The sequence below is a fragment of the Mustela nigripes genome, chromosome 7, assembly GCF_022355385.1.
Source record: "Mustela nigripes isolate SB6536 chromosome 7, MUSNIG.SB6536, whole genome shotgun sequence".
NCBI lineage: Eukaryota > Metazoa > Chordata > Mammalia > Carnivora > Mustelidae > Mustela > Mustela nigripes.
The window spans coordinates 52,127,265-52,149,637 of NC_081563.1; the positions used below are offsets into that span (position 1 = coordinate 52,127,265).

Sequence of the window (22,373 nt, forward strand, 5' to 3'; positions counted from 1 at the left end):
CACCACCAGAGCCCCCACAGAGGACCTACAAGCTTCCAAGAGTCACTGTGTTGGTTCCCAAACCCATTTATGCCAGTTGTATTAACACGGTAATTAGATCAATAAGTCAATATGACAAAAATAGATACAAATTGAACTTAAAAAGAAAGGTCATCTTATCTAGAAAATGGATTTATTTTTTTAACTAATGAAAATTAAGAATGAGATTTTTAAGTTTTTATTCAATTCCAGTTAGTGAATGTACGGCATAATATTAGTTTCAGGTGAATCACAATACAGTGATTCAAGAGGTGAATTCAAACAGATGATGGGGATGAAGGTGCACATGTGCTCTCATGAGAACTGAGAGTTGTATGGAAGTGTTGAATCATGAGTGAGATTTTTTTAAAGGATGGGTATGGAAGGGTAAAAATGGCTAAAGGATGGGTGAAAATCATAAATTTTTTTTTAAAGATTTTATTTATTTATTTGACAGAGATCACAAGTAGGCAGAGAGGCAGGCAGAGAGTGAGAGAGAGGGAAGCAGGGTCCCCGCTGAGCAGAGAGCCCGATGCGGGACTCGATCCCAGGACCCTGAGATCATGACCTGAGCCGAAGGCAGCGGCTTAACCCACTGAGCCACCCAGGTACCCCGAAAATCATAAATTTTTAAAAGGACTCCACAGTCTGAGTTTTCTGCAGGTATCATTCAGATCTCATCAAACTTTAGTAAACCAAAAGAAAAAAAAATCATAGGTTCCATTTTGGATGTGGCTTATACCAAAAAGATGACCTGACCCTCTCAGAGCAGATCCAAATTTAAAGAGGCCTTGGTAAATCAAGTGAATTGCATAGGAAGATACAGAGACCGGGTTAAAAATGAAGTTTATGGTGTGTATGCATGGCTTTTGATCAGTCCCCATTTAATCATTGTTCTCAATTAGCCAACCAACTACCTGTCTTGATTGCACTGGATAAGAGGACTTCAATTACAGTAAATTATAGTTCCATGACTAACTGACCAATTTGAGTTTACCCCAGGAATGCAAGACAATTACACATTGTATTAACAGAACAATAAAAAACAAAATAATCATCTTGAGAAATGCCAAATGGATATGCAGTGGATAAAATTAAACTCCTAAACTTCATTTTTAAGCTATTAATAAATGAATAATAAAGGACACAACCTTGACAAGATCAAGAATATCTATCTGAAACCACCGATCATTACAATTAATGGGAAAATGGTAGAAGCTTTTCATTAGAATCAGTATCTAAATATGTTTGCTCACTTGCAGCTCAATTATCAAACGTTATTCTGCAAAAAGGGAATAAGATCTAATTATTAGAAAGATAGTGACATATTTATTGCTGTTTGAAGAAAACCATTTTACCTTCCTGGAAAACTCAACAAAATCAGTGAACAATCCTCAGAACTAGTAAAGGAGCTCACTAAAGAGTCTGTTTCAAAGTAAATAGACAAAATATCATTTCCCTATATTCTAACAATAAGCAATTAGGCCAAATCACTAAAAAAATAAAAATAAAAATAAAATTCCATGTAGATAGCAACAAAGGCTATAAAATGCCTAAGACTAAATATGAAATGGGGGTACCTGGGTGGATCAGTCAGTTAAGCGTCTACCTTTGGCTCAGGTCATGATCCCAGGGTCTGGGATGGAGCTCCACATTGGGATCCCTGCCCAGTGGGAAGCCTGCTTCTCCCTCTCCCTCCCCCACTGCCCCTGCTTGTGTTCCCACTCTCGCTGTCCCTCTCTCACTCTCTCTCTGTGTCAAATAATTTTTTTTAAGTCTTATATATGAAATGGATTGGACCTATTTAAAGTAAACAAAAAGAACTCCTCTAAGAAACAAAAGACACTAGTGGAAATTAATATCATTAAATGTCCAATGATAGGGAGCAGTTAAAACTTTATGGATGTTCATATAACAGAATGACATGTAACCACGTTTTAAAGAATATAAAGATACAGAAAAACATCCACAATATACTTTTCAATAAAAGACAATGCAGATTATAAAAAAGTACAATATGATTCCTGTTTTGATTTTGTTTTTAAACAAAAGGATGCATACATGCATAAAAGATACCTAAAAATGTCAGCTCATCCAAAATCTTAATGGTGTTTATCTCCAGCTGGTAGGAATATGGGTGGTTTTCACATTCTGCTTTACCCTGTGTTGTGCTTTCTATATCTTCTCCAATGGATAAATCAGAAAAAATTAAAAATATATATTGCCTCTTTCTAGAAATCCCTAAAACGTCAATACAGCAATGCCTCCCGCTGGCACCATGAACAGAATTTAACTGTTGGCAGGTCCTATCCCTTAGGGCTCTCCCAGCAGCTCGGGAGCAGCTCTGGCTCTCAGCATAGGACTTTATGAGGATGTAATGAAGGCTAACACCAAGATGACACCAAGCAAATCAGCCCAGTTGCAGACAGCAGGCCCCGGTAACAAGACAACCAAGGTTCCTCAGTCACCCACACTTTCCATGCCTCTGGAAGGGGCAGAGAAAATCAAGTTGCCCTTGCCCACAGAACCTTCTTGTGTCCCAGGTCCCAGCAGTCCAGATCTAATCTAGAGACTTCTCTGTTCCCACTGGCCCATGCCACACCAACCAACACCTGGTCCTCATGCCGGTAAACAGGATTAAGGTAAAACTGACAAAATACACTAAGAGATAACTCAGCGCTGTCTGTTTCTGAGAATCTTCCCCTAGCTCACTCCCCATCCCTCCTCCATGACACAGGACAGGTCACTGTGTTTTTTGCTGGATCTCAGGAAATACAGTTGATCCCAAACAACATGGGTCTGAGCGGCATGGGTCCGCTAATACACAGATTTTTCCAATACAGGGCTGTAAATGCATTTTCTCTTCCTGATGATTTTCCTAACAGCATTTTCTTTGCTCTAGCTTACTTTATTATAAGAATACAGTACATAATACATATGATATACAAAATATGTGTTTATTGACTATTTATGTTAGGCTACCTGTCAACAGTAGGCTCTTAGTAGTCAAGGTTTTGAGGAGTCAAAAGTTAATCTGTGACTTTTCTACTGTGCAGGGGCTGGCGCCCCTAACTCCATGTTCAAGGATCAAATGTATTTCCTTTCTTCCCCTCTCACTCCCTTTCCTCCCTTCCCTTAACTCCCTGCCCCCACCCCCAGCCCCCCAGGGAAATCAATGAGCCCACAAATAGGTAAACAATACATACATGAAGACTGGACGGAGAAGATGCCATGTTAGTGGGGGCAGAGCCCAACAGACCGTCTGCAAGCTACAAATTAAACACGCTGGTTAGCAACAGGATTAGAGAAACCACTTCAGGGAAGACTGGACAGCCCCAAGGAAGGAGAGCTCTCCAACCAGGGAGGATATAGAAGTTGTGGGAGGAACATGTGTTTTGGAGTTAGGTAAGCCTGAGTCTAAATTCTGTCCCCATTACTCTATCAGCTAGCTGTGTGACCTTGGTCAAGCCCCCTGACCTCTGTGAGTCAGCATCCTTATCCAGAGAATGGGTACAAAGCCCAGCCCCCAGGGCAACAGTGAGTATGGAAGAGACGAGGGCCATGCACATCTAGCACAACTAAGGCACATGGAAGGGGCTCAGCCAATGCCTCCTCTTGCCCACTTTCTCACTTCCCTTGGCACCACTTTAGTGCCATTCTCACATGTCCTACCTACTCAAACCTCCCCATCCCAGACGTAGCCCAAGCTTCCCATCATCCCCAGTGGTTTCTTCTAACAGCTGGTCCACACCAAGCTCTGTTTCGGCACGATTCCTAAGTCTGGTTTCTTTTCTCTTCAAAGACAAGAGCCAGGATATCCTACGGCTTCCCCCAAGCCTGTAAAAGGGGGGACTTTGAGAGTGTTCTAGTCCAACATGCCTTTGCTATCCTAGAGAAAACTTCCTGCATCTTTTTTCTGGCATCAGATCCTTGCCTGCAGTCTTCTGGACCCACAACTCAGTAATTTATAGGGTGAGTCCCTGGGCTGCAGGGCACAGACAGCCTCAGGAGTCAGGAATGGAGACAGGTGACTTTTTCAGAGACCGCTGTAATAGTCCCAGAGAAGGTGATGGGGCTCTCCGTGGATGAGTACCAGTCTAGGCAGACAAAGCCAGGAGAGCCATTCCAGGCAGAGGACATCACAAGTGCAAAGGAGCACAGAAATAAAGTGCGGCACAGCCAAGAAAGCAAATGGCTCAGGAAGGAATGGCAGGCACCGGGCAGCAGGCAAATAAGGCTGGAGGGCAGAGGACACCGGCCAGGATATGGAGTTCCAGGGTCAGGCCCTCTCTGGCTTTCAACCCTGAGCAGGGGGCTCCAGAAGGCTCCACAGGAGGCTGAGCCCCAGGGAGCTGTCCTCTCCTTGGCAGGAAGAACCAGGGAGACACTCTCACCTGGGGGAAGGGCAGGAGGAAGTCTGCTGGGACCCGGAGGGGAGTCTTGGAACCCACAGAGCCATCTCTCCCCTGTGAAGGGGGAATCACTGAGGGGATCCTACCTAGCCTCTCCTAAACCAGCCTTCTGGCTGCCCAGAGCCAGAAGCATCGGCAATGGCCAGTAGGCAGCAGGCCAGGCCGCTGGATGGTGCCGGGGGACGGGCCACACGTGTTGGTGGATGTGGTGTGACCCCTGGCAGAGACTGGATGAACTCCACGCAACCCCCCCACTGCTGGCCACCTCTGCCCCTCCCGCTCTCATCCTGAACCTCACAAGAGCCTTTCTTGTTATTTTTAATACAGTTTGTTTTTAGAAAGGTGAGAGGGAAACCGGCAGTTCACCAGAGCAAAAGGGAGAGAAAATAAAGCTAAACACAGTGCTCCAAAGATCTGGTCCCGCTTCCAAAATTACACGTTCCCCTTTGGGACTCGGACATAATTTGCTGCTCCAGTTCTGGGGGCACGTCGCCACCTTCACAGTGTCCCGGAGACTATAAGTGGAGCCGCAGGCTCAAAATGAGCCCCAGCTGGGGTGGGGGAGGGGGGAGACTCAGCACCCTCCCCCACAGCATGGGGAGGAGGTCTTCATGCCTTCTGATGCCTTCACCACACCAGCCTGCACTTCCTCCAGTATCTGCCCACCTCATACACACGTACATGCACACGTACATACACACGCACTCACGCACGCCGTCCCACCACCAAGCCCACGCTCCCACTTCTTTGCCCACAGGACAGTCCTCCTCTCCCCTCCGCTGTTCTGACCCCACCAGCCTTTGAGGCCAGCAACCGCCAGAAGCCCTCCCGGTCACTTCACTTATCCCATGCTGAACTGCAGGACCAAGAGAGTACGTGATTATTTTTGTCCCTGGCTGATGAGGCATCTCGTGTGAGATCAGCTACACACCTCCCGTCTCTCCCAACCGGGGAGAGAACTTCAGGGTGTTCTCCTCATTACCCCTCTTCACCATGCGTACGGACCCCAACCCAGACCCAGGAAGTTCTCCTTCTCTGGAGACTTACAGGGAAGCCCCCACCCAGGGTGGGCTCACAGAATGACAGGCAAGAGTCACCCGTGACTCCAGGGACATCTCAGGGGGACGGACGGGGTGGGCAGGGGTGCCACCTCTACCCCGAATTTCCAGACCCTCAGTAAGGGATAGGGGGAGTGTGCTCTGTGTGTGTCCTGCACACTCTTTCTCCCACCGGTTCATCACCAGAACACCAAGAACCAGCTCGATGAAAAAGCAGGTTAGTAAGCAGAGACCCCAGGTTGTGTTTTAAAGAAAGAAATGGAGCCTGATTCTGAGTCAGAGACAGAAAGAGAAGCCTGCCAGCACAGGGGTGGGGGCCGGGGAAGGAAAGGATGGAGAAGAATATGTGGGTAGCAGTTCATTCCACTTGGGCCCTTGGTTGGAGGTGATGCCTATTCGTTCATAATTATCCCACATTTTCCAAATTTTATATAATTAACATGTATTTATAGCCAGAGAAAAAAACAATATATCCTTTTTTAAAGCAGAGCGTTAAATGGAAGGAAAGAAGCTCTGTCCCCCTCTTTGAGGACATACCCAGGCTGCCCTCAGAATGTCAAAAGTCAAGGCCATGATTCCTGAACACCACCTGCCAAGTTTAGACACACCCTTGGGAGTTTACCCGCACCCCTGCCCGCACACACGCGTGTGCACACATACACACTACCTCCCCCTCAGGCAACAGGTCTAAAATCTACACAAAGGAGAGCTGCATGGACCAGAAATAAACTGTGGAGTTAATTCACGACAGCCTGTCTCCTCCAGGCCCTGATCGCCAGAGAAAAGTTCAAGAGGACAAGCCTCTTGACCCCGACGGGGTCTCCTCACTCCAACATGGCTGCCGACCGAGAAGCCTGAGGCCGAGCAGACAGATCTGCTTATACATACATTTTGGACCATCTCTAGAATCAGCTTCTCCTGAGAGAAACCAGACATTTCTAGAAACCTGAAAAACTCTCTGCTGTGTCAGGCCGATGACAACATCAGCAGGGTCTGAAGTGACATTTCTGATGTGTGGCAGACTCCCCCCAGGAGCTGAGCCCATGATTGTTAGGAGGTGAAGCGAGAAGAGAGGAAGTGCCTTGAGGAAGGAGACAGGAAGGACTGAGACTGAAGCTGGATCTGGCAAGAGCGTTGTCTGAGACTGGGGAAGATTCCTCAGCTAGGTCCGCAGCCAGGACCCGGTGAGCTCTGCAGGGCGGACTGCATCGCCAAGAGCATGAAACGGGCTGCAGAGAAACATGGGGTTGGACAAACAGGAGCCAGGCAAAGTCCAGATTCTGCCAGACTTCTTGTCCCTCCAGTTCCCAGAGAGCAGGGATTTCTATTTTTGCTGGGGGAGGGGAAAAGGGATACAAACCTACCCAGAATTATCTAGTAAACCACTTGGAATGGTGCCCATTGCCTCCTGGCTCTGCCTGGACCAGACATATATGATCACTGGGTCTCAGAGGAAACACAATATAAAATTGGTCTCCCTCAAGTCCCCCATCAGACACCATCAAGCCAGGACTTCCTGGAGACCTGCACTGACCTCCCTGTTGGCCTTGGGGTTCCCCAAGAGGAGGACACTGTCTCCTCAATCAGACAGGGAGCTCCATGAGGGCAGGGTCCAAGCCTCCTCCATCAGAGCAGGCAGATCTCTCTTCCTCCTTCTCCAGGCCCATGTCTGAGGTCCCATGAGCCCAGACCCTCCACATGTGGCCACACCTCTGGGAGCACAGATCCCAGCTCCTCACCCTTTGGCTGGCCAGCAGCTCTAGCCAGACTGGCCACATGCTCCACATGCTCCCTGCACTGGCTAAACCCCAGCCCCAGTTCACTCATGTCAACACCAAGAGGATGTCCAGACCGGGCCTCCTCACCATCTGCCTCTGGCTGTGCCTGTAGCCAACAAGACTCAAAACAGCCCCCCCACCCCACTACTCACCACCCCATCTGAGTCTGTAGACATTTTGAGGCAGCACACACAGAACGGAAGTCCGGCTGGACAAGCCCTGCACTTCCGTGCATAGACCCAGAGAGCCCACTGAGGGGGCAGGAAACAGGAGCCAGGACTGGACAGCCTGGAGTTTGGAGCTACGTATCTGCCTAACACAGCTACAAACACCCACCCAGGCCAGAAGGTACTAGAATTGAACATAGCTGAAACCTGGGTAGGACCATCCAAAATTTCCACTTGGATTTTCCCAGTCTAGAGAAGCTCCTTCTCAGACCCATTCAAAGAGGAAAGAGGTCAACCATCCATCCATCCATCCATCCGTCCATCCGTCCATCCATCCGTCTGTCCACCACCCACACATCCGCCCATCCAGATGGACTTCACTGAATATGTCCTTTCAACCAGCCCTATGCTGGGCATTGAAGACACAACAGGAATGCAGTCGGTGACTGTCCTGAGCCTGGTCTGGGGAAGGTGGCTGAATATTTGCAGAAACAATCAGGACGTAGAGCAAGGACAGTGACCAAGATATAGGCAGGACTTGCAGGAGAAGGGGGGGAGCCCGCGACAAATCCTGGAAGCAGGTGACCATAACTAAGTTGAGTCTTACAGAATGATCAGGACTAGACCTGAAGATGTCCCCAGCAGGAAGGATAGTAGGCAGAACCCCACAGAGTCACAGAGGTGGGAGAGAGGAGAGTGTGGGGCTTCTGAGGACTCTTATCATCAGAGAAACTATAGAGCAAGACCTCTTGCCTAGTAGCACCTGGGCCCATGTCAGAGACTTTTCCTTAGAAATGGGAACAAGCAAAAAAGAAGCAGAAATCCATCCTAAATGTTAGAGGGAAGCCCTGTAAACACATCTCCAGAGCAGCTTTGAGGATCCTGATCCCAACTTAGGACCCCAGTGTGTTCTTTTCCTCCTGAGACCGATATTTGTTTGGTGGTTTAAAGAAAACAGAACCTCCTGAAGTGGTAGGCCATCCCTGGATCAATAAACAGACCAAGAGCCTGAGGACACACACATTGTCTACACTAGCTGGAGGCTCTGCCTCTGGGCAGCGGGGAGGCTCTGGGAGCCCCAGGTGCAAGTGCTGTGACCAGTGACCAGCATCCTGCAAAGCCAGGAGGAGGGTGACAACCTGGAACAGAGAGCAGGTCAAGGCTGGTGCTCACTGTGAGGCCATCTCTACTGAGGGAAGGACTGAGTGACCTTGGTCCTACAGGAGCTAGAGCACCCCAGGGCCCAAGGCGGGGAGAGTGCTCCCTGCTCTGTAAGAGATACCACAGACCTCCCGCCATGCAGTTCAGTGTTGGACTCTGGGTCAGCAGCTGGCCCTCGGTTGCCAAGTACATAGCAAAGGGATGCCTCTTACTGGACCACAGGGTTGGATTCCCTTGGAATAAGACCCTCCCAACCCCTCATCTTCTCTTTTCCTGGAGATGGAGGGAATCGGTAAGAAGGACATTGGCTTGGACACAGCCCCTTCCTTTTCAACTGCTTCCAAGAAGCCCCCACTCCCAGCAGGGCTCTGGCTAGGGTGAGGCAACAGGGCTGGAACACCCTCATATCTGCCTGGTCACTCTCTCCCCATCTTCCTTCTCTCTCATTGGCCACTCCCACCATGTTTCCTGAGTAATTGTCAGCAAGAGCCCTCAATATAGCCCGCTAGGCAGAGGGCCTGTTTTCTTCACACACTTGGAGGAAAATGATGTGATCTTGCCCAGGAGACCACATACAACCTTCCTCCAACCCCTCCACCCCACTCCTGATCAGACTGAAAGCTCCCATCTGGGTCCCTCCACCTATATAGTGTCCCACCCCCAGGATACAAGGGAGATGTCCTATAGAGGCTGTGTGGTAAGGAAGGGAAGGGAGAAAGAGGAGGAGAGAGGAAGAAGGGTTAGGGGCAGCCAAGGCCTGTGGAGTTGGTGTCTCTCCCGGGGAACCAGGGCTTGTCTTACCTGAATGGGGATGAGGGGCTCCTTGTCATCAATGTCAATGAGCACGTCTTCCCCAGGACTGAGTAAACTCACATCATCTGTAGGGAAGAGCGGTATCCAGGCCCAAAAGGGGCTCCCTCAGGGGGCTTGGCCCTCTCCAGTCATAAGACTCAGAAGGCACACTGAGTCTTATGAGGTAAGGGGCCTCAGCCTTCCACACTTCCCAGTCTGTGTCCTTCTCTTCCCACCCAGTTCTTCCCTTTTCTGTCTCCATCTCTCCCATCTTCTCACATTCCCTGTCTCTCCGGTTCTCTCTCTTCCTCCTCATCCCATGGAATCCCTGCCTTTCTCTCTCCCTCAACTCTTCCCGTGCGGCCTCCCATGGCAGCCCTAGCCTCTCAGCAGCCTTGAGCTAGGAGAAGCCCTGAGGATGGCAAGATTCCCACCCTCCTGGTCTTGGTCAGTTGAAAAGAAACCACTTCTCACTCAGGTTCTAGCAAGAGGAGGGCTTCGGCATACATCTCCTCTGGGACACCCCACCTGCCCAACCCCTTGGCCTCGGCCCTCCCCCTCAGCAGGCCCACGCCCTACCTGGACCGCCCTGTGGGGACGGACTCTCCTCGGAGTACAGGTCACACATGAAACTCTCCAGGGAGCGGACAGTACACTGGCCCACCACGGGCCGGCGGCCAAACTGACGATTGTCAATGACCTTGATCACAATGGGGGGACAGTAGAGCTCCTCCCTGGGCAGCATCTGGGTAGAGTGGGAGGGAAGGTCTGGGTGGTGGCCTGAACCCATCTCTGGGTGGCTTCAGAGGAGTATTGGGGCTCTCCTTCACAGGACAAGTTCAAGGAGCAGAGAATGACTCGAAACCCACACATAACCCCCCAAGGGCCATAAATCCAGAGTGGTGGTTGGCCGAACCCAGGACCTGGCCAGGGGAAGAGAAGCTGCACACCTTTTCAGTCTGCCTCTTGAATGCTGTACGCAGAGGCTGGCTTTTCCTCCCACAGCCTTACCTTCCAAACGCATCCAGCTCAGCCTGAAGCTAAAACAAGTCTACTTTCCCTGAACCCTCACTGGTCGGGGAAGGGAAGAAGGGAGAATTTGGCCCAGGGCTCAACATTTCTTGCAGACAGTCCCCCCCAAGTGGATACTCAAGAGTTGGCTTACAGACCCAGATTCTTCTCCTCCCAACCCCAGACCCGAAAGCACTTTGAACACAACTTGAAATAATTTATATGCTCTCCTTCGGTGGCGGCTTTGGCTCAGCCAAGAGGAGGCTCCTGTTGACAGCCACTGGGCCTGGAATTTCTATAGCGCTTTCATCTTGCAAACCATTTTCCTTTCCTCAGACTTGCCTTACTCTGGCCACTAGGCCCAGGCAGCCCGAGGAGCTGCAGAGGGCTGGGGGCCTGCGGGCTGTGGGGGTGATCCCACAGCAAGGCTGGAGGAGGACCAAGTCAGGGAAGGTTTGGAGGAACCACGGAAGGTCAGAGCCCTGGTGGGGGGGGATGCCTCTGAGGCGAGCTCCAGGGGGCTGAGGACAGCCCCAGTAGGGACAGGTGGGTCCTTGGGACTTCTGGGCACTCGGTGTCTGGGTAGGAAGGAGCGAGCTGACCCCATCTGGGCTGCTTACGGGCTTCAAGTCTTCCATTGAGGAGGGGGTGCCATAGACAAATGAGGTGGGAAAGATACCGTGACCTGCCCAGGATCCCACGGGGAGTCAGAGCCCACAGCTGAGCTGCCCAGAGCCCTGTGGACATTCTAGGCACGAGGACTCTGGAAGGGGACAGCAGGGAAGTCAGGCTCACCACTTCCATGAAGAGGGTGCAGACGTCAAAGTTGGGGTTCTTCCGGAGGTTCTTGATGACACAGGACTGCACTGTCTGACCCCCGCACTCCACCACAAGGCTGGGGGAAGAGACACTGGCCAGCTGATAACTTTTCATGTTCCGCAGGCCCCACGCCAGGATCTGGAGACACAGAGTGAGGCAAGCAGCTGAAAAGGCTCCAGACCCCACGAAAAGTTGGGGCCAGGAACCGGGAGGGCCAGGTTGCCTCCCTACCCCAGAGCCAGGCTCACCTCTATGGCAGTACGCTGGAGAACTGGCTTGATGTTCTGGGGAACCATATAGATGTTGGCCTCCCTCTGAGGCGGCGGGTAGGGCAGGTCTGTGTCCTCGGACTGCAGGGGCAGGGCGGGGTGGGGGTTGGGGGCAGGCGTGACAGAGACAATGGTGGCACGAAGACCAAGGCAAAGAGATGAAAAAGGGGAAGGACAGTCGGGATGGAAAGAAGGACATGTGTGGAGAGACAGAAACAGAGGCAAAGGCACACAAGCGTGCGAGCAGGCAGGTAAAAATGAAAAAATAAAGTCAGTTTCTGCCAGGCACCATGTTTTCTGGAGTCATCGTTCCAGCACCTTGGCCCTGGATTTGGGTCACCTTGTTTCACGTGAACCCCAGATCACCCCCTCCCATAATAAAGGCTCTGGGGCACCAGTGAGCTGCTCAGGGTCTCCCCATTCCCCCCATCCCCCCCCTCCCCGCACACACACTGCCCCCTTGCGTCTTAGCACACCCACTCCAGCCCCATTTGGTCCTGAGAACTATGTACCCTCCCCCTAGCCTGGTTCTTCTACCTCCAGGCTCGGACCCTCCTGACCTACCATTCACCCTGATGTCCCGTCTCCATCCCCCACACCACACCCAAACACCTGCCAGCCCCAAACCCCGACTTCTCACATCTGTCCTCCCTGAAGACAGAACACCTGCTCTGTGAGCCAGAAAGAAAATTGACAAATAGGAGAGGAGGACATGCGGGCCCGTCATCGGCAGGCATTAAAGGGAGCCGCAGGAAGGCTCCTTCACCAACACAGACCAAGGATGACAGCAGCTTCTATCAACTCTGCCTACTGAAGGTATGCCTGGAAGACCCGGGCAAGAATCTGCAGTAACCACAAAGATACACGCAGGGAAGCCACTGAGGCAAGGCAGGCAGGTACCACTGGGGGACAAGCAACTACCATGTCTCACAATGGTTAGAAACACGGGCTCCACTCCACCCGCTGCTGACTTAGGTGTTTATTACATCTTTCTTTGGCTCCTTTTTTTTCATCGATAAAATGGTTATTAAAAGTTGCCAACCTCTCAAGATTACTGTGAGGCTTCAAGAAGTTAGTACTAACACTCAGAAGAATGCCTGGTTCACGTGAACCCTGAACAGCTCTACTAGTCCATGTGGCACCTTTGTGGCAATTCTTCCCGAAGACTCTTTACTTCCACGTCAGAAAATCGTCATTATTTTACTAGTTTATTAAAACAAGACGCTTTACTGCCACCTACTGGAAAATTGTTATAATAAATGCAAATATATGACGTCTGCAATGGAAATTGCCTCCCTTTAGACATAGAGCCCTTGTGCAGTGCACAACCCACACATCCATACAAGAAGGCTCTGACACTCAGGATATGTTGACTATAAATAAAAGGGCTATGCTGGATACTTTACAGAGCTTGCCTTGTGTAATCTCATTTAATAAACAATGGAATCAGTAGACTAATTCTCCAAGTGACTTGTTTTGGGTTCCTTCTCAAAGGATGGCGGATCCATGTACAAATGTTCTGACGTAGATGGTGGGAGCAGCTGGAGCCTGACCTGCACTGGCTTCCTCTTGCCTCCATGAATCACTTCACAACCAACCCCAGGCTGTCACTCCTGCCCAGTAACACAATGATGACACTACGCTTCCCTGACCTGCAGCGGTAAGAAGTTCATTTCTAGAATCAGACAGATCTCAGTTCCAGTTCCAGCCCTGCCGCTTTCTAGCTGTTTGACCTTGGGCAAATTACTCAATGTCTGTGACTCATTACCCTCACATGAAGATCCAGGGTACCAATACCCTTATGAGCCTGCTCCAGCATTTCAGCGAGAGAACAAGCAGTAAGTGGCACCCAGGAGAAGCTTAGTAAACTGTGGCGATGGCGAGTATGACCTGCTTGTTGTCAGTACCATTGTCTTTACCACTAGCATTGCTGTTCTCTCAGGGTGACCTGAGAAGAACTGAACCACCAGAAGCATCTCTCAGAACAATACTGGCCTTGTAGTTAACGATCCCTATGTCTTGTGGGCACATAGTGAAGGAATTCCTAAGCTACCTCCACACCTTCAATGCAAGAGACAAGGGATAGGAAGCACCTACATTTTCAGTCTGGCTTGGAGAGAGATGCTGTCAGGACGAGGGGGGCGAGGGGGGGCAGTTGATGTGCTGAGCAGCCACAGAGCACACCTCCAGGGGGCGCTGTGCACATCACAGTGCAACAGTGCACATAAGCAGCGGCCTGGAGGGTGGAGGCAGGGTTTTTTAAAATGAGGATTTTGCCTGAAGGCCTGCTGATGATCTGTCTGTGGCCTGTTTAAACCTGATGCCCAGCCCAGTGTGGGGGAGGCCCCGGGGCCAAAAAACTCAAGACCAAAAGGAACAAAAAGAAGGGATCAGGGAGACAGAAAGAGCAAACCTCTCTCACATGCTTATACCATTCTCCTGAATCACCAGGCAAACTCATTACTGTATTCCCCCACCCAGAACATTTCTCTCCAGGCCCCCAAACTCTGGGCACTGTCCCTTAGATTCTTGTTTCTCCCTCATTTCCATGTTCTGTCTTTCCCCCTGGCTCTGTTGAGCTCCATGGTGATGATGCTCCTCTCTACAGGCTGAGGACCAGGCTCCTCACTTTCAGGAACCTGTTTATGAGGAGGACAGGGAACAAGAACCTCGAGAAGGCTAGGCTCCAGTACCGTTCGGAGGAGGCCCTGGAGGAAGAAGGCAGGTGCACACAGCTGTAGAACGCCAGCCCGGCGGACGCAGGAGGAAGAAACAAGCAGAGACAGTGGTTAGAGGTGTGTTCTCAGGCAGCTTCCTTGGCATGGCGTGAGGCCACCATTCTCATCCCAAAGCCATCTGTGTCCTCCTCATTGTTCCCAGGGGTCCAGGCACATCTAGGCTCCCTGTGTTTGTCACCAGCCCCATCCCCCACCTAGCCTGCAAGCCACCATGGCAGTCCTCTGTCCGCCCCCCCACCCCCCCACTGTGCACACTACACTGCCCATCCATCCCATGGAGTTATCATGATACACCCACAGCTAAAGCCTCTCTTGTTCCCCAGCCCTGTCCTGTCCATCCTCACCAATTCCTCACAATATCGGCTGGATCATTTCCTTCCCCATTTAAAGTTGGTCTCTCCGATCCATCCCTGCCCTGCTCTCCATGTCTTCCAGTAGCCTCCCTACCTCTCCCCTCTCTCCCTGAAAAGGTCTGCCTCTGTCCACTGCCTCTCCTTCGCTTCCACGAGGCCCTCTGCCCAATGCACTCATCTCTGCCCCTGACACCTCTGCCTGGGAAACTTCTCTGTCCAAAGTCAACAACAACCTGCTTGTAGCTCAGCCCAAAGACCACTGGTAGGCTCACATCTCTCCCGCTCCCTCAGTAGCCTCCTGCCAACTGACCTCAGCCTCCTTCCTAAAACCATCTCTCTGGATCGTCTCCGCTGCCCCTTCCCCTCTCCACCCTCTGCTGGTTGGTTTCCTCCTCTGCCTAGCTGTCTCCTCCTGGGCTTTCTGCCTCCAGGCGTCTCCCCATATTCCCAACCTCTTATTGTTCAGTTCAACCATGTGCCCTACTGGCCTCTGACACTGACCTGGTCCCAAATTGGATTCTCTGACTTTCCTCTCAAAACCTGCTCTCTCCCAACGTCATCTCAGAAACACCACCATCCACACTGACGATCAAGCCAAAAAGCCCCAAGCCACCATGGCTCTCCTTCCCCTAATCACCATGTCCAGTAAACTACCTGGTCTTCATGACTATCTCCTAAACTTCTCACAAGTCCACCTACCTATCTCCTTCCCTCGGTTCGTACCCTCACCCTCTCTCACCTGGATTCACCAGCATCCCCCTAAGTGGTCTCCTTGCATCTGGTTTTGCAAATCCCTTCCCAAGAGCCAGTGCCTGCTGCATTCTGTAGCCGGGGGAACTTTCTAGAATGTCATTCTGTTTAAAACCCATCAAACATTCCCCAGCCACTCAGAATGAAGTCCAAACTCCTTAACACGGCCTCCAAGACACCTCACATTCTAGTTCCTTCTGACCTTGCTGGTCTTACCTCTCACTTGATAACCCCCCATTCCAGGGTCCCAGATAAGTGATGAACCACCTCCCGGAACATGCTCAACACAGGCCCTTCTGAATTTCTAGCAGGTGGAAAGAGGCAGCCCACTCTCTTTACCTTTGAGGCTCAGAGTGGCCAGTCCCTGTGTGTGAAATGCTCTCTGCCCACTTCGTCTAGCTACCTCCTACTCAGATGTCAGATCTCCATTTAAATCTTCCTGGTGTCCTGAGCTGAAGCTAAGCACCCCCAAGGCTTCCACAGCCAGTGGACTCACTCCCACTGAAAGACACACCGCTGCGTGTGTTCAACCACCAACTCCACACCCTGGAGACCATGATTGAAATCCCTGCCCAGTAACTGAAGGCTGATGAAGGGTAACTGAGGGGAGGGAGAGATGGCGAAGGAATGAATGGGTAGGTGGATGGTGGAATAAAGAACCTACTCTAGCGTCCCCTCCCCTCCTTCCCAACACTTCTGTCAGTGCTCCGTGGGTCCTCACCAACCCCTCCCCCTCTCCTATGCCTGCTCATCGCTCCCTCGGTCTGAATGGGTTTCCCCTGTGCCTCCGGGAATCTAACACATCCCTCAGGGATGTTTAAGCTCTCCATCTTCCAGAAAATCTCCCAACCACCCCAGAAACTTATCGCGCTATTCTCTGGCTTCTTTGACCTTAAGTGACCCCGTGGCCCCCTTTCCCAGGTCCTGACTGGTCTCTGACACCTCACTGGGAGAGTCCTACGGCCCTGGCAAGAGGGCCAGCTTCTAAGCCTGAGCTGCTCGACTTCTGGTCCAGCCAACCCGAGGGGCTCATCACCTCCTTCCCAGCCAGTGACTCTTGGTGGGGGTGGGCTGCAGTGATCCTCGTCACCCCCGGGGAAGCCTTTCAGCATCACCAGGCAGGGCAGAGGTGTAGACTTGAAGCGTCACTGGGACATCCTAATTCACTGTCCTACATGAGACGGGGACTTTGAGGACCACAGACCTCGAGGGCAGCCATACAATATAAGTCTAATTAGATGAAGCCACGTTTGACCGATGCCTCTCTTGCTCACCCTCCCCACCCCACAATGTGCAGGGCAGACACAGGGCTACTCCACTGATGGGTCCTACAGGTGGTCAAGGCTTTTACCAAACTGCTTCCCATCCAGAGGACAGGGACCCAAGGACAGATGAGGCTCTCTCCCCTAGCAGAGAGAAATCTACCCTTGAGCCCCCTTCGGTCTATCTGTCCAATAGGCCAGCTTGGTACAGAGAGCCAAGGACAAGCCATGAGGGGGACTTCCTCCTCTAGGTCCCAGGACCACCACACCAGACAGACGTTCATTCCCATAGCAGGGCTAGGGGAAGGGGTGAACTCTCCCAGCCACCTAAGTAGTCCTGTTACCAGTAGCCCCACAGACCCCTACATCCCCCAGCAGGGTACAGTCAGAGGACCCTCTGGACCTTCAGATCCTGGCTCCTGGAGGAGCTGCTGGGCAGGGGCAGCCAGGCGTGCTGGGAGGGCTCCATTGTCTGCCTGCCCCACCCAGCTCGTTAGGAACAACATGTTGCTCTAATTACACTTCCCAGGAAAAACAGTGTTTTAAATTAAGGCCTTGGGGGAGGGAAAGGGGGAAGGGGGGACCACTGGGTTTATTTTCCTGATTGCAAAACACCAGAATTTTCCTTCTAGTGGATTTGGGGGTGCAGGAGAGTACCTCATGTACATCTCAGACTAAAGGCCATACCCTGGCATTGGAAGAGGATAGAATGACATCTGGTTGGCCCTCTGAGCCCTCAGTGAAAACAGCCACGGAGCTTGCAATCCCTTCCACCAGGGAAACCTCTGCCTGCCCTGGAGCAAGACAGAAGCGGCAGAACCAAGGATAATGCCCCAAACCACGCCCCCTTCCATGGTCAGGTCTGCAAGCCCCAGCTCCCACCTATGGCACCTCCAGGTCCCCAGGTAGGGTCTCCCTCTGCACATGCTCCACATCCCTGAGCGGGGTGTGGGGGGGTGCTGGTTGTTAAGGAAATCGCCATCACCTCTTCTGCTGCCTGTGTGTGTGTATTTGCGCGTGTACACGCTCGTACACGCTCACCCGTGCATGTGCACGCTCTCCAGTTCTCAGGAAATCTAAAATTGCAGTTTCTTTGAACTTATTCCCCTTGGCAGCATGGACCGCCTTTGTTCTCCAGACAAAAAGGAAAAGAAACGAGACAGAGGGCTCAGAAGAGGCGGGGAAGAGGGAGAGAAGGAGCCGGAGGCCAAGGAGCAAACGGAAGAAGAGGGAAACAGGAAGGGAGAGCAGAAGAGGAGAAGGCGAACAAGGCTCAGGAAGGGGGTTTTTCTTACTCTACCCTGACAGAAAGACAGACTGGGGAGCTAGGGAAGGAAGTCCTCCCTTCCTCCATGCTCTCTGCAAGGACCCAGGTCTCCCAGATATCACCAAATCCTCAAAGACCAAGGCAAGGGTTCCGACTCCCCCCCCACCAGAGCTCCCAGAGAGGGCTGCTCCAGATGGGCATAAAGCCTGGGGGAGGGGAAATCATGTCACCCAACCAACTGGCCCCAGCCCAAGGCACTGCCACCTAGTCCCCTCTCCCCACCCCTTCTGCCAGCCCTGGCTTCAGATGCTAGCTCAGTGTCACCTCTCTCAGAAAGCCGTCCCCACGGTCCTCCACCCGCTCTGGGAGCTGTCAGCACACCATGGACAGATGTCATTTCTGGACCCTGTCTCCCACACAGGCATGGGATTCACTAGCCTGAGGCATTCCCCACCAGAAAGGCTGTTCTTAAACCATCTTTCGGAGTCACAGAAACCTCTTACCTGGTCCTGCCCTTGGCTCCCCAACCCATGGCCCCCGGCGGCCACACAGCTCCCTAACAAACCCATCTGTCCTGTCTGCTCCCAGACTTTCGAGGTCTCTGGTGGCCAGTGTCCAAGAATCGAAGCTGCCAGCACACCCTCGGGGAAAGCTGGCACACTCTCACAGAGATCATGCTGGGAGCCCCAAGGGGGCTAAATGTGGTAGTGGGGCGGGGGAGGGGGGCACAAAAAGAAAACTCCTGCTAAGGCCTCGGGCTTCCCGCAGGCCCCATAGCTGCAGCTGAACTGACCTGTCACTGGGGATTCTGGAAACTACATAGGATCCAGGACCTTGGTATGAGGCTTAGCCTTCAAGTGCATGGAAAATGGCCGAGCCACGGAGTCCCAGGTCTGGGGCCGAGACCCCTGAGAATGAGGGGGTCCACAAGATCATCTCCTGGGGTCGTCCCCTGAACCAGCTGATACTCTATTCATCTCCATTCGTCCCGCTGGGCCTCGGACCCTTCGACCTACAGATTCAGCCTTGTCCTATGCCCAGCAGACCCCACGATGTGCTCTCCTCTGGCCCTGTTGACCCACACCCCACCTCAGTCTGTGGCTTGGCTGGCTCTGCAGCAGGCCACTTGGCCCTCCTCGCGGGGTCTGGCCCCAAAGCGGCAAATTTTGATTTGCTTCCTGACAACGAGACCACAGCCAGACCCCTGCTCTCGGAATCTGAGCCTTCACTGCTACATATTACAAATGCACTTATTAAGGACTTTAACTTTTTTTTAATAACTCATCCCTGGGCTGGGTCTTCTTCAGAGCAGGCTGTGGGTTTTGGCCACAAAGCACTCTCAATCAAGAGAAAGGGCTCCGTGCTGCTTCCCTGGACAGGACTCGGCTCCCCTTTCCAAATCGGCAGTCTTTCGCAACCGTAGCCAGAAGCAGGAGGCTGCCTGTCAGGCGCAATTACGGCCAGCTCACTTGGCGGACCCCACCTCGGTCTGGGAGCGAAAGGAAGTGAGGTAAGGGGCGCGGGGCCGGTGGAGCCCACATCCTGACCCTGCATTTCAAGTCCAAATTGCACTGAAAATGTCAAATGGTGTCCGCTCCCAGCCTGGGGATTCCCTGATGGCAGGAAGTGGCTGCCCTTTTCCCAACCCATCTGACCAGGGTCCTCCTTCCTGTCTCCCTGCCCAGGCCTCTGCCCCTGCTCCCTCCTGAGGACCCACTCACAGATGTGCAGGAGGCCACAGGGGAACGTGCTGCTCATCCCTTGTGGCAAAGGATGGAGCTTTACTTCCTATGGAAGCAAACCCCAATCTTCTTCCAGAACCTAGGAATCCCCAACCCCACCGGCCCCTAAAGCCACCAGGCCCTAACCTGGTGCTTGGCCCCCTCAGCCAAAGGCACGTTTCCCATCCTCCTGCAACAATGTCTGGCTGATGCCACCTTCACCAGAAAGGCTTCCTTGACTACTCTGGCCCCTTGTGAACTTTTTATTCTTGAAAACATGCCACCTGGTAATCAGCCAGATGAGACACTATATCTGCCAGGAGATCCCGGTGAGTCCAGCCTCCAACAGGACAGCAAGGCTTCTGGGGCTAAAATCATGCCAGGATATACCCCAGGCAGCCCCAGGTCTGCACAGAGTGTGGGGAATGAAATCCAGGCAGGTCCCTGAGTGGCCACTGCCCACTGGGGCACCAGGAGCTCAGATGGCTCTGGGACACTTGTCTAGAGAAGAGCCTCCTCCTTCCCTCTGTCCCCGCATGTCCCTTCAGCTCACCTCATCCAGGATTCCTGACGTATCGTGCACCTAGGCCACACCATGGGATGTTCCGTGTCCAGGGGATCGGTGGAGGGAAGAGAGGAGGGAGGAGGGAGGGTAAAAGCTTAGCATTAGTGATAAGGAGCACTAGACTGGGGCAGCGAACAGCACACCAGATGTCACCCTAAGTGAAGCCAACAGAAATGTCCTGCCATCGAGGGCCATGGTGATGCACTTCTGGCCGTGACTTCCACATGGTTCCTGAGAAGGAAGGTGTGATGGGGTGTCGATGTGGAGACTGGTAGGAGAGGCCAGGGCATGAACCTAGAGCCCAGGCATCTCCAGAGGTGATGAGAGAAAGGAAAGTGACAGGTGGTAGGAAGGGTCCCAGACGGGGGTGCAGCAGCCTCACGAAGCAGCCAGGTCTGACCCCTCAGAGCTGCTGTTTCTGCTGGAGCACGTGGACCTGGGTGAGGCAAGGAGAAACAACTTTGGGTCCCCAGGGGCTGGCCGGCCCGAGAACAGGCGCTTGGACTGAACAGGAAAGAGAGACGGAGAGAAGCCAGAGCCGGGAGAGCTGGGGGAGAAGCTGAGGGTGGAGTGGGGGGCTGATGGCAAAGGAGGGCCTACAGGGTCCAAATGGTCGGCAAATTGTGCCGGCTGCCTCGAAAGGGAGGAGGCATCCAAACACAGCCGGAATGACCACTTCTCCCAGCGGCTGCTGAGCCCGGCGAGAAGAACACTCCCCAAATCAAATTAGCAGGGGTGCCAGGAGAGGGTTTGCATTTTCTACCATGACTCCCACAAGAAGAAGGGGAGTGGAAGCAGGGTGGACATCCCCACCACTAGCAGAGTGAGGAGACTGGGTCACAGTGGGACCGTGGTCTAAATCACAACTTGGGGACCGAACATGCGTCGGAGCCCCTGGAGGGTTCATGAGTACATGGTGGGGGGGGCGGGCTGCCCAGTGCCCTCAGGGAACACTTCAGTCAGTTTGAAGTGGGGCCCAAGACTCGGCCTTTCTTACCACACCTGGATGGTTTTCAGCCCCTGGCCGCACTTTTAAACCCACCCCCACCGCAGCCCACCGGGGCAGCACCGAAGGCCACCAAGGCCTGGGCCACCCCACCAAGAGGTGGTGTTTTGTTCAGTCTGGGGTGCAGCCTGAGTGCTGGTGATTTCCCAAACTGCCTAAGGGATTCTAAGAGGCTGCCCAGCTGAGGGCAACTGGTCTGGGTGGCCAGGAGGTCATTTCATTCTGAGAGTCTGTGATTCCCGGAATTCTCTGGGAAGAAGGACAGGAAAGGCCAGAGCTGCACAGGGACCCCAGCCCCTGCCCACCCTGCCCCGTGGTCCCACCGGACTCTTCCTTTGCTTGAAGGCAGGAGAGTGGTGGTATTTGGCTGATCACCCTTCCTAGCCCCGGGGTGGGGTGGGGGTGCGGCAGGCCAGGAGGACGGCCGTCAGTTAAAGGAGAAAAGGTGAGGGCAACTTACCTCGAAACCAGGAATATGGTGAATGGCCGGCTAGGATGCAGAAAACAAGAGAGCTCTGGTCAGGTGCCTGTCACCCAAGGCCCCAGCACCCTGCTTTCTGCCTTGGCCAGGCAAAGGCGTTTCCCCCCGCAAAATGACATCCATGGACTGTATCAGTGATCAGACAGTGCTGGGGTTTGTGCTCTGTCCCCTGGAGGCCCAGGGACTCTGAGGAAGATCGAGGTGGCGGGAGACAGAAAGGGAAGCCAGGTGGGTAGCATGTGGTCCAGACACCTCACTGGAATATCCCTATTTCTATCTGGCGTACCTATGGAGTTTCACCCCACAGAAAGAGCGACTTTGGAGAGATGGTTGTAAACCAAATGCCCCCTGTCAGAGCAGGGAAGTGGCTGGCCCTGGGTCATGAGGCCAGGCCATGGCAGAGGAGGACTAGAACAGAGGTCCTGCCCTTACCTGTCTGCGGAGATGCCCCCATCACACTTACGACCCCCCCAAAACCAGATCACAGAGGTCCGGCTCCCAGAAACCACTTCAAGTTATGATGCAGGGGGAAATAGAGCCAACAGCCAAAAGATGCAGGCGTTCTAGCACAACCCAGATTCCCAACGCTCTCCCCAACAGTGAGAGCATGTTGTGATTTGGAGTTCAGAAAAGATGGGCAGAGCCAACCCTCAGCAGAAGGCCTGACAGCACATGGCTGTTCAGTGTTCCCCACTGACCGTAGGCCCCCAGTCAGGGAAGAAGGATATATGAGAGACCCCTCTCC

General features: G+C 52.7%; 1 protein-coding gene across 21 annotated transcripts in view; it reads right to left on the reverse strand.

The window, feature by feature from the left end:
• Positions 1–22,373, reverse strand: part of DYSF (dysferlin) — a 203,042-nt gene that overhangs the window by 53,702 nt on the left and 126,967 nt on the right. For 8 of the 21 annotated variants that reach the window (XM_059405879.1, XM_059405874.1, XM_059405870.1 and 5 more), the window contains 6 exons: positions 21,608–21,637; positions 20,130–20,159; positions 11,465–11,566; positions 11,193–11,354; positions 9,966–10,131; positions 9,396–9,472 (listed from right to left, as the gene is read on the reverse strand). In XM_059405879.1, the coding sequence (XP_059261862.1) occupies positions 9,396–9,472; positions 9,966–10,131; positions 11,193–11,354; positions 11,465–11,566; positions 20,130–20,159; positions 21,608–21,637 (567 nt within the window). Of the gene's footprint in view, positions 1–3,224; positions 3,288–9,395; positions 9,473–9,965; positions 10,132–11,192; positions 11,355–11,464; positions 11,567–14,178; positions 14,221–20,129; positions 20,160–21,607; positions 21,638–22,373 lie in introns of all 21 variants that reach the window. The other 13 variants (XM_059405877.1, XM_059405872.1, XM_059405866.1 and 10 more) reach the window with 3 other exon arrangements.